We start from the raw sequence: 13,254 nt of genomic DNA, 5'->3' as shown, positions 1-13,254 counted from the left end.
TATGCTTGTCGTAAAAGGCGACTAACGGGATCGGGTGGTCAGGGTCGCTGACTTGGTTGAAGCATGTCGTCGACCCCAATGGCGTGGATCGATGCTCATGATATTAATCACTGGATTGTCTGGTCCAGACTCGATTATTTACAGAGCGCCGTCATATAGCTGGAATATTGCTGAGAGCGGCGTAAAACAACAAAACAACCAACCAACAGAAAAACACTCAAACGATTATATTATCATAAATCTCTACGAGAAGTGATGCAACGACAATTGGAAAAGAGTTAGTGAGTGAGTGGGGTTGAACGCCTCTCTTGAAAGTATTACAGTTATATCACACCGTGTCAGCTTAATGTGGGAGGAAAGCCCAAAATGATGCAGGTCTCAGACGTTAACCACTTTGGTGAAACCCACGAGCACGGGTATGGTGCTGACAAACCTAGAAACAATCGGGGCGAACCGGGATTCAAACCCACGATCAAATGTTTCAGGGGTTCCCAATGCAATTGGAGAAGAGGGTGAACATACACGTACTGTATGGAGGAGTGTTCCGTTCTCCTATTATCCACATGTTCAGCAAGTAGGACCCAGTGAAGCACAATTGTATGAAAATGGAAATATTGAATATTAAACTGCCAAATACATTGTTCTCCTTCAGACATTTCATACTTACTTAACGTCTATAGTACACATGACAATGTAATCTGGCACGTTGTTGCTTAATATTGGAGGTGTTTACTATGCATGTTAAGTTTAACGTCAAACCAGTTGCCAATGGTCATGCAAAGCTTGGCACGCTATATTTACACGACCAAGGCAACGCAACCTATGCATAATGTATATATGTCAGCTTGAGCACGGTGGTTAATGTTTATACATCCATATATGCAAACAACACTGAATTAAATATGTTTCTAACACACTCTCAATGAGATATAGATGTTCACTTTTATTAGATAGTCCGTTTGAAAATATACCCACTGTGGCAATCCAGTAAACATTGCAACAGTTATCAATACTATAATCCATTTTGACTTTGGATAAAATCAATTAAGCAGGCATACATGACCTCAACAGAAAATGAATTAAAAACAATGTGTTTAATCATTACCAGAACCGCCTCCGTGGTCTAGTGGTAGAGCGTTCGCCCGGAGAGAGGAAGGTCCGGGGTTCGATCCCCGACAGCGTCACACCAAAAGACGTTTAAAGATGGTACTTGTTGTTACCCTGTCAGGTGCTCGGCATTAAGGGTCTTAAACAAATACTGTCGACTCGGAGTCAGTATACTGTGTCTGAGTGGGCATCAGTCCGACTAGTACAAGCACACACAAACACACAAACACACACACACACACACACACACACACACACACACACACACCTGTTCAAGCAGGTCGCTATATAAGTGCAATAGTCTTAGACGTGACGTTAAACCCCATTTCACCTCACCTATCATTACTAGATAACCCGAAGAATGTTTGCTTCTCTTATTTATCCTCGCTAGAAACAAACAATGAAATAAATACCACATTCAAATGCTAATAAAACGTATAAGTCTAGAATCTAAAAACGTGTACTGAATTTGTATACCTTCAAAGACTTCGCTGAATTAAATAGGCAACGCGATATGGCACATTATCACATATCACCTGTGAATGAATAATTTACAGACTGAAGAACATAAAAAGATAAACATTATGTTCTCATACGTAAAAAAACCGTGTTTAATGTTCGTAAAACAGTAACATAATTCAGTGAAGTTGAGCTACCATTGATTCTCTGGTTTACACAAGACAACATCGCAATAGAACATCATGTTCTCAGGGTCTATAGGCTTCGATATAACCGTTTTAACAACCTCATTACGACATACAGTAAACTACGGTTATAACGAATAGTAGTCCCTTTGAGTTCGTTATAACCGTAGTTTACTGTATTTTGAAGGGCCGGTTTTCAATGTTGTTACCGGGACGGATACACGATGACAGGTATACAATACATTGAATGCACATTAATTGCATTCGTATAAAAATATATGAAACAACTATTCACAGTCCGACCATTGTAGTCTCATTATCCTCGATAAAAGGCGAAGAAAGTGACAAATACCCAAACACGAATCCTCACGAATACTTGCACATTTTTAATGATGTCAGCGGGGTGTTTGGAAAGTCGGTGAGCATATGACAGCAATAATAGACGCTGTACTTTATATAAAGACACTATAAAACTGAAGGCAAAAGGACAAAAGGCTTTCGAAAATCAGAGACCCCTCAGTGTCGACACCATACATGACATGCGTATGTAAGGAAACCTTACAATTGTAGTCTGTGGTCTACTGCACGGAGTGCCTGCCCGGAGAGAGGAAGGACTGTGGTTCGACTCCCTGCCGCGTCATACAAAAAGACGTTCACCCGTTCACTTGTCTGGTGCTCGGCATTAAGGGTCTAAAACAAGGACTGGTCGGCTCGGAGTCAGTATACTGTGTCTGAGTGGGGTATGCATGTTAAACTGCGGCATGGTATCTCAGTGGGCTAGCACTATAAATCGGCATTAGTCCGACTAGTACAAGCAGCCACACACACATACACAGGCATGCACCTCGCTATAGAAGTACAATAATCTTGAACGCGGCGTTAAACCCCATTTCACCTTCGCCTCACTGATCCGTTTAAGACTTCCAGTGTTTCTGTTTCAGCGTCTCCGACCATGACGCCAGGGAGAATGCTGATGTTTCCACTTGTTCTTATTGTGTTTCCTGTGGCCAAAGGTAATGCGACATTTGTTTAAACCTTTAATCGTCCTATCTTTTGTCATTACAGTAAACTACGTTTATAACGAACACGCTAATAACGAACTAGCGGATATAACGAACTAGTTTTAGGTCCCTGCCATTTGCTGTATATATGCCTATAACGAACTACGGTTATAACGAACTAAAATTTGTAGTCCCTTTGAGTTCGCTATATAGACTAATAGCCGTAGTTTACTGTATTGTCTTAAGACATGACAAATCTCTAATACTAAAAACATCCTTAAGACCAAAACTAATATTTAGAAGAATAAACCCAAAGAGCAATCAGGGTTTATTGAAGCTGACGGTTTTACTTTAGAACTTTGTCAGGCGTATCTTCTCTGGGGTATTTCTAAAACCGGTTTGTTTGTTCATGTGTGTTTGTGTAGCCATGCATTAATACTCTGTGGATTCTATCCTTTGTATCATGGAGTGTAGAGATATGTCGGTTCTAGTCTTTATAAGAAGCTTAAATCCATTGACTTCTGGGGGCGGTCGGGTAGCCTAGTGGTTAAAGCGTTCGCTCGTCACGCCGAAGACCCGGGTTCTATTCCCGACACGGGTACAATGTGTGAAGCCCATTTCTGGTGTCCCCCGCCGTGATATTGCTGGAATATTGCTAAAAGCGGCCTAAATCCATATTCACTCACTCCCCATTGACTTTTTGTGCGTCAGGTCAGTCATGCAGCTTCAGTGAGGTTCCGGGACAGAAGGGGTCGGACAGCCTGCGGAGTGACTCGGCGACCGACACAAGCCTGAGTGCCTGCAAGACTCGCTGTAACACGACGGAGTTGTGTATAGCTGGAGAATTCCTCTCCACCACGAACACGTGTCACATCTACCTGGTGGAGACAAGTCTCACTGGTCAAACTGAGACGGTGTTCTTTCAGTGGGCCTGTAACAAAGAAACAAGTAAGTATTTATTGTACAATATGTGTTAATATTTGATATACACAACACACACACACACACACACACACACACACACACACACACACACACACACACACACACACACACACACACACACACACACACACACACACACACACACACACACACACACACACACACACACACACACACACACACACACACCTACTACATCTACTACATCTACCAAGCGTACGGGGAGTACGGGTGGCCCAGTCGTCTAAGTGTGCAGAGTTGCGCCCCTTGGGCACACCAGAAACCTATGATTGTGGGTTTGAATCCCGGTTCGCCCCGATAATGTTTCTAGGTTCGTCAGCACCATACCCGTGCTTGTGGGTTTCACCGAAGTGGTAAACGTCTGAGACCTGCATCACTTTGGGCTTTCCTCCCGCATTAAGCTGACACACCGTAATATAGCCTGCAACCTCGGGGTATCGCGGTACTTGTCATGTTCGCTAAACGGAACAAAATGCACACACTAACCTTTATTATTACTCGTGTTCTCTATATCAAATGTCATTTATTTATCTAACAATGCATGTTTTACTCATAAAACTTCATTATTTACAATTTAGTAACTCCGAGTAAAAGCCGGGCCTCGCGTTCTGTTTGACAAGGGAGAGAACTCCATCGTATCGCGGTACAGAGAAAAGTTGTGTATGGAGGTCCGAATTGGACAAAAAGAGGACATAATTCTACCAACTACTTGGTATGATCATTCCAGATATCAGTGATTTGTCCAGACAAGTACAAAGACAGGACAAGTAAAATTCTAAATGTGTTATCAGTTATAGGTATTCAATGTACAACGAAATACGGTTATTACGAACTAAAATTAGTGGTCCACTTGAGGTTGCCATATATATGGAACGTTTCGACTGCCTCTGTGATCATAGCGCTGTTATCTATCTACAACATGTCCATTTTTATATTCGTATGTCGAATGTTTCAGATGTTTCAGACGGATTCCCTGTAGCTTTGACAGTGGGATTAGTCGTTGGTGCTGTGGCGCTCGTTGGCACGACAGCAGCAGTTGTCGTAGGCGTCAAAAGATATAACAATAGGTCAGTAAATGGACACTGTCAGGAACCAGGGTGCAAACCAACAACTGTCCATCCGTCTGTCCGTCTTACTGTCATTTCACGGCTTGCCTCTCTGTCTGTTTTAAACCAACTGCTTCTTGTTAATGTGTCTTAGATAATAACAACGCACATTGTATTTGAACCAGTGCTTCGATCTCAGTGGTGAAGACACTGTATTCTGGAGTACTTAAACGAAATAATATCAGTGCATTATATTTATTGAGCTGATGCGATGTCATCTTCGAACACATAGAACTCTATGGTTTCACTATAAGTGACAAATGATCACATTTCTTTCCGACTATGCACACATTCCTTCTGACTTGATATGTTTGCATAAAGATAAAACTTCAGTCAACTTCAGTGTATGCATGACCGAATCATTTTATACCTGTATCTAAATACATTTTGACAGGAGTACGGTCAAACGTTTCCCAATCGGACATTTTGTACCTATCTCTTGAGACCTACAGCGGGTACCCGGGTAGGATCGGGTAATAGGGAGGTGGGTACCCGGTAGTAAATTTGGACTAGTCCCAGCCCTAGTAACAACAAGTACCACCTTGTAGCGTCTTTTGGTATGACGCGGCCGGGGAACACGGGTTGAAACACCATGTCGTCGTGCGCCGCCCTGAGAATCACAACAGCATCTGTATCCCTTTTTATTTTCCAGACAATAACAAAACCGAGAGCGAAGGCCAAGAAAAAGAGAAAACTTCACGAAAGTCCGCCACAGCCCCAGCCGAGGAAGAAGAAAAATTGAAATCGGACAGAGAAAGTATGAAGAAACTGCCTGGCGTTTCTTAAAAAGAAAATGAATAGGTTCAAAGGAAATATAACGAAAGGCTCATATCCCCTTTAATTAACAAGAATGACAATTTTAGTTACTTACTCTATTTCTGAAATGAAAAAATAGTGTTAAAGGTGTTTGAAAGAGGCGATGTGACCGACCGATATATATAAAGGGAATATGTCTAAAAAAACCTTGATGTTAAATCAGGGAATATGTATAATACCTGAAAAATTTAGGGATTATGTATATTCCCTCAGAGAATCAAATATTAAATATATTCCCTGAAAATTTCAGGGATTATACATATTCCATGTAACATATGTATATCTTTTATATCATATATATATTTTATTGTTTAAAAGTAAAACAAGAATATATAATAATATATCATAAATATGGAATACTGTAAGGGACATTCTCGCGATCTCGCATTCTCGCGATCTTGACCTTTGGAAACGAGGTAAATGCCCAAAACACGAGAATGCGAGATCGCAAGAACGCGAGATTTGGCCAATATCAATATAATGCCACAGAAACTAGATCGCGAGATAATGAAATGTCGCATTCTCGCGTTCTCGCGATTTCGTGCTTTTGTGGCCTAATTTGACAAGTCGAGATTGCGAGATTGCGAGATTTTGCATCATGTCCAAATGTCGCATTCTCGCGTTGTCGACTTTTGACAAAAAGTGCTATGTACCAAAAACACGAGAATGCGAGATCGCGTGAACGCGAGATTTCTCGTGTTTTTGGTACATAGCACTTTGGGTACCTCGTTTCCAAAGGTCGAGATCGCGAGAATGCGAGATCGCGAGAATGTCCCTTACAGTATTCCATAGTTAACAAATACACCGGCGCAATAACGCCCTGCAACGTCAGGGGTCATCGAGTGTGCATTAGAAGCTCCTCTGTGAGCTCTTCACTGGTGAGTAAGAAATATAGTTGCTAAACACTCCCCGCTAGATACCGTTTTTATTACGCATGTACAGTAAAGTGCGGTTATAACGAACTCAAAGGGGACCACTGATTTTAGTTCGATATAACCGTAGTTCGTTGTAAGCATATATACAGCATATATACGGCACAAAATGTGTTCGTTAAATCCGTCAGTCCGTTAAAAGCACGTTCGTTATAAAAATGGTTTACTATATTTCAAAACGTATTCAGCGAAGGGTAGCGAGTTGTGATTAAAACGGTATCTAACGGAGACGAGTGTGTTGTTGTTGTTGTTGTTGTTGTTGTTGTTGTTGTTGTATTAAGTGTTTAAGAGGCCGCCTTCTGCCTCAGCAATTTCAGCTGACCTGTCCCTCTTTGGGACTCCTGTGTGTGAGTTGGGTACACATATCCATCTCTCAGTTTAGTTTGGTTGGCCTTCGCTACTGCATTTCTTGGTTTAAGAAGATCTACGACAGACAGCGAATCTAACAGCAATTCTTGTTGTAAGGACGAGTGTTGTGATGTATTTGTTCTCACTTAAAGTATTTCCTGGTGTGGTTGAATTATCAAGGAATGCAAAATGAATATAAATAAATGCAAAATATTATCTAATTTACTTTTTCCAAAACACCATGAAACACATCGCCTGAACTCATACCGAAATCAATATAATGCCAAAGAAACTATCAATATAATGCCACATACCATCAATGTAATGCCACATACTATCAATATAATGCCACATACTGTCAATATAATGCCACATACTATCAATATAATGCCACATACTGTCAATATAATGCCACGTACTATCAATATAATGCCACATATTGTCAATATAATGCCACATACTATCAATATAATGCCACATACTGTCAATATAATGCCACATACTATCAATATAATGTCACATACTGTCAATATAATGCCATATACTATCAATATAATGCCACATACTATCAATATAATGCCACATACTATCAATGTAAATGCCACATACTATCAATATAATGCCACAGAAACTATCAATAAAATGCCACATACTATCAATATAATGCCACATACCATCAATGTAATGCCACATACTATCAATATAATGCCACATACCATCAATGTAATGCCACATACTATCAATATAATGCCACATACTGTCAATATAATGCCACATACTATCAATATAATGCCACATACTGTCAATATAATGCCACATACTATCAATATAATGCCACATATTGTCAATATAATGCCACATACTATCAATATAATGCCACATACTGTCAATATAATGCCACATACTATCAATATAATGTCACATACTGTCAATATAATGCCATATACTATCAATATAATGCCACATACTATCAATATAATGCCACATACTATCAATGTAAATGCCACATACTATCAATATAATGCCACAGAAACTATCAATAAAATGCCACATACTATCAATATAATGCCACAGAAACTATCAACATAATGCCACATTCTATCAATCTAATGCCACATACTATCAATATAATGTCACATACTATCAATATAATGCCACGTACTATCAGTCTAATGCCACATACTATCAATATAATGCCACAGAAACTATCAATAAAATGCCACATACTATCAATATAATGCCACAGAAACTATCAATATAATGCCACATTCTATCAATCTAATGCCACATACTATCAATATAATGCTATATACTATCAATATAATGCCACATACTATCAATATATTGCCACATCCTAACAATATAATGCCACATACTATCAATAAAATCCCACATACTATCAATATACTGCCACAGAAACTATCAATATAATGCTACATACTATCAATATTATGCCACATACTATCAATATAATGCCACATACTATCAATATAATGCCACATACTCTAAAAATAATGCCACAGGTTAGTTTACAGTTGAATCGCATTCATCAAGCACGGTGGTTCCTGCTAATTTGATTAATATGCAGTTTTATACTCGAGATTAATGAGGTTGGGAAGAAGTGATCAAAGGGCGACAATCTAGTCCGTCGAACGATGCAATGGCCAGAAAAATGACATCGGTATCAACTGTTCAAAGCAAAACCCTGTCATGACCCTGTCTGGCAGCACTGACATGTGCACAAAGAATCTTGTGTCAGCTTCTTCATATGAACACTGATGCAGATCATTGACGACATAGGACCCTTGAACCTGCTTGCCACAAGTGGTTGTTATTTGTTTATCCCCACGTCCCCGTGATCCAATCCCCACGTCCTCGTGATCCAATCCCCACGTCCTCGTGATCCAATCCCCACGTCCTCGTGATCCAATCCCCACGTCCTCGTGTCCCCACATGCCCATGATCCAGTCCCCACATGCCCATGATCCAATCCCCACATGCTCATGATCCAATCCCCACATGCTCATGATCCAATACCCACATGCTCATGATCCAATCCCCACATGCTCATGATCCAATCCCCACATCCTCAGGATCCAATCCCCACATGTTCATGATCCAATCCCCACATGTTCATGATCCAATCCCCGCGTCCTCATGATCCAGTCCCCGCGTCCTCATGATCTAGTCCCCACATCCTCATGATCTAATCCCCATATGCTCATGGTCTAATCCCCACGTCCTCATGATCTAATCCCCACATCTTCATGATCTAATTCCCACATCCTCATGATCCAATCCCCACATGCTCATGATCCAATCCCCACACCCTCATGATCCAATCCCCACGTGCTCATGATCCAATCCCCACATGCTCATGATCCAATCCCCGCGTCCTCATGATCCAGTCCCCGCGTCCTCATGATCTAGTCCCCACATCCTCATGATCTAATCCCCATATGCTCATGGTCTAATCCCCACGTCCTCATGATCTAATCCCCACATCTTCATGATCTAATTCCCACATCCTCATGATCTAATCCCCACATCCTCATGATCTAATCCCCATACCCTCAGGATCTAATCCCCACATGCTCATAATCTAATCCCTAAATCCTCATGATCTAATCCCAAAATCCTCATGATCTACATTTTACACAACCATGCACCTTTCTGGAATTCCTCCTCCACTGTAGGATGTTTCGATGCTAGTCATGTCACGCAAATACACTGGAAGCCAGTGGACACAATCAACATGGTCAAGTAAAAATCCCATGGAATTATCTTTGCGAGTGAGCACTTATACACGTCAAAGTCAACTTCAACTTGTTGACTAGAATTTGAACCGAGGACTTTCTTGTGTTTTGTCACCTCTCCATGTGCTAGGATATGGAAGTATTGCTGTTGACAAACCTGATGTGTCTTCCCTGTAAGCTTTTGACATCAATATGAAGAGACTTGGGACTGTGATGTCATGCAAGTGTCTTGTTCTGGATATATTTGCATCTTTCCAAAAGCAATCAATTGTTCTTGGAGAAGCAAACTTTGCTTCAGAAAATGCAAATTTCCAAGCACTTTCACCAAGCCAGTCCCCAGCTGTGCTCAGTGCTGCTATTCCTAGATGAAGGCCACTGAGCATCATGACAACGTGATCTTCACATACCTATCAGGCTATTTCCATGGTACTTGTTTTGCTGTTTGAAACAAGGTTTGATCAGATGCAACAATTGGGATCTGTTCTGCATTGACATGGTGTACAGCTTTGTGTGTTTGTTTGTCGTTTAACGCCGCACTCAGAAATATTCCAGCTTTCTGATATATATATTTTCCAAATCTTTTCAAGTGGTTTGATGCACTTCGCGAGGTGAGACCCGTCTTTACTGTGCGTCGCCTTTTTTTTAAAGCAAATGCAAGTGATATGAGATGTGGAATCTGATTGGTCAATAGGAGGGACATAGAAGGGACATAACTCAGTCCACCTTATGTCTGTCACGAAAGGGCTGGTAATGTGGACAGAGAGACAGTAAGTCATACTGATATGCAGAAAATGAAAGACATGCCTGCCTATGTAACGTTGGGTTATTACGTTTCAAAATGTTCATTTTCCACAATATATGTAGGTTGTGGATCATGTTCGTACAAGATATATTGTATCTACAATATCTATACAACCTACAACGGTGTCAATTTTCATGCTTTTTCAACTCAAAGTGCACACTTTTTCACATTTTAAATACTTTTTCTTACACTAGTTATTTTTTTTAAAATGAAAAACAAATTACAATAAAACCAGAACATGTTTTTTTTAAACAAATGTTAAGGTATTTGCAAACGAATTTTTATTTTAATTTTTTAGTCAATAACTAGGGCCTAAAACTAGTGTCTGGTGGCCGTCTTTGTAAATGGCGGCCATATTGGATTTTTCTTAATGGTGCCATATCCATAAATGATGGTAACATCAATATCTACAATCATGGTAAACTTCATCCTTTTTATCACGAAGTGCACAACTGACCCTATCTTTACCACGAAACGGCTGCACAATGAAGCGACAATGGCATCCCAAACGACTCCGTCCACCAGAACATTTAGGAACCGTGGGAGAGCACCAGAAATGGCGTCAAAGAGAGTCATCAAACGGAACCTATTGGCTGATCACCATCACAGCTTCCGTGTGGCATTGTGTTTAGCACGGTTTGGAATCTGAGAACCTGGCGGAAAATCCATGGGTCGGACGAAGCAGGTTCCAGCTCCCTGATACAGATGGATGACTGAGGCTGTGGGGGTACAGGGGCGTCAGGCCGACTGTCCCTTATGGGGGAAGCTAGCTAATGATTTGGGGGTGTATCTCGCACCATCGCAAGCTTGACTGATATATATCTGGATAAATAAAATCTGAAATCGTTGTATGAACTCTGCTACTACACACTTAAAAGGGATGTTGGTTTGGGGTGAAAACATGACCGGTGGTTTGTTTTTACAATATCGTAGCCTCAACTGACAATGGTGGCGGTTGGGTAATTTCATCCCAGCACTTGTCTCATCAGTCACTGAAACATTCCGAGGGTCTGAAATGTATTAATGCATAACCATTAGCGAATAACACCAAATAACTAAGATGGCACCCGTTGCTATGGTTACTAATAAAACATGACATGATTTAAATGTTTCCTTCAATACCACACTGTGAGCTGATGAATACCAATCTGTGAGCTGATGAATACCAATCTGTGACAAGTCATGCCTGATTTGCCAGTGAGATTTCATTATGTGCCTTATTATACAAGTGTCTTCATGTTGAGAGTCGGTGCATCGTATATGTCCTACAAACACACTTCGGTTGAACGAATATACATTGTCAGTTTCGATTGATACTCGTAATATCAACATAAAACCTATGAAACCTCATGTAAACACATTGAAGGATAAGACAACCTGGGGACTGACACACATATACACTCAATTCAAATACACCTGCAGAGCCGTTGAACGGCGAAAGAGCTTGTGTGTAAAAAGGAGTTTTGACAAGCACGAATAATTTTTTGGTATATTTAGTACTTATTCAAACTTGTCATTACGTTAATGTGTTCGTCAATGGGTGTGTTAATGCGTGTGTCATTACGTTAATGCGTCCGTCAATGTGCATGTTAATGTGTGTGTCATTACGTTAATCCGTTCGTCAATATGCGTGTGTCATAACGTTAATGTGTTCGTCAATGTGCATGTTAATTCGTGTGTCATTACGTTAATGTGTGCGTCAATGGGCGTGTTAATGCGTGTGTCATTACGTTAATTTGTGCGTCAATGGGCGTGTTAATGTGTGTGTCATTACGTTAATCTGTGCGTCAATGGGCGTGTTAATTCGTGTGTCACACAGTACACCGCAGCCTCATCCTTGAACCTCTACAATAAACATGTACAGTACACAAGGCCCTCATCCGTGAACCTGTACCATAAACATGTACAGTACACAAGGCCCTCATCCATGAACCTGTACCATAAACATGTACAGTACACAAAGCCCTCATCCGTGAACCTGTACCATAAACATGTACAGTACACAAGGCCCTCATCCGTGAACCTGTACCATAAACATGTACAGTACACAAGGCCCTCATCCTTGAACCTGTACCATAAACATGTACAGTACACAACACCCTCATCCTTGAACCTGTACCATAAACATGTACAGTACACAAGGCCCTCATCCGTGAACCTGTACCATAAACATGTACAGTACACAAGGCCCTCATCCTTGAACCTGTACCATAAACATGTACAGTACACAAGGTCCTCATCCTTGAACCTGTACCATAAACATGTACAGTACACAAGGCCCTCATCCGTGAACCTGTACAATAAACATGTACAGTACACAAGGCCCTCATCCGTGAACCTGTACCATAAACATGCTAAGTACACAAGGCCCTCATCCTTGAACTTGTACAATAAACAATATTAAACATGCACAGTACACAACGCCCTCATCCTTGAACTTGTACAATAAACAATATTAAACATGCACAGTACACAAGGCCCTCATCCGTGAACCTGTACAATAAACATGTACAGTACATAACGCCCTCATCCTTGAACTTGTACAATAAACATGTACAGTACACAAGGCCCTCATCCGTGAACCTGTACAATAAACATGCTAAGTACACAAGGCCCTCATCCTTGAACCTGTACAATAAACAATATTAAACATGCACAGTACACAAGGTCCTCATCCTTGAACTTGTACAATAAACAATATTAAACATGCTCAGTACACAAGGCCCTCATCCGTGAACCTGTACAATAAACATGTACAGTACACGACACCCTCATC

At 40.8% G+C, this 13,254-nt stretch overlaps 1 protein-coding gene across 4 annotated transcripts in view; it reads left to right on the top strand.

Moving 5' to 3' along the window:
* The window catches only part of LOC139468664 (uncharacterized), a 28,072-nt gene extending 20,837 nt beyond the window's left edge, over nt 1-7,235 (top strand). For 3 of the 4 annotated variants that reach the window (XM_071250790.1, XM_071250789.1, XM_071250788.1), the window contains 4 exons: nt 2,693-2,764; nt 3,464-3,700; nt 4,674-4,785; nt 5,477-7,235. In XM_071250790.1, the coding sequence (XP_071106891.1) occupies nt 2,704-2,764; nt 3,464-3,700; nt 4,674-4,785; nt 5,477-5,483 (417 nt within the window). In that variant the 5' untranslated portion in view covers nt 2,693-2,703 and the 3' untranslated portion in view covers nt 5,484-7,235. Of the gene's footprint in view, nt 1-2,275; nt 2,295-2,692; nt 2,765-3,463; nt 3,701-4,673; nt 4,786-5,476 lie in introns of those variants that run through there. The other variant, XM_071250787.1, reaches the window with a different exon arrangement.
* Nucleotides 7,236-13,254: the final 6,019 nt, after the last annotated feature.

The sequence above is a fragment of the Haliotis cracherodii genome, unplaced genomic scaffold, assembly GCF_022045235.1.
Source record: "Haliotis cracherodii isolate W230 unplaced genomic scaffold, xgHalCrac1.p SCAF_2, whole genome shotgun sequence".
Classification (NCBI taxonomy): domain Eukaryota; kingdom Metazoa; phylum Mollusca; class Gastropoda; order Lepetellida; family Haliotidae; genus Haliotis; species Haliotis cracherodii.
The sequence above is the reverse complement of the archived record's forward strand: the minus strand, read 5'-3'. Positions and strand labels throughout refer to the sequence as shown.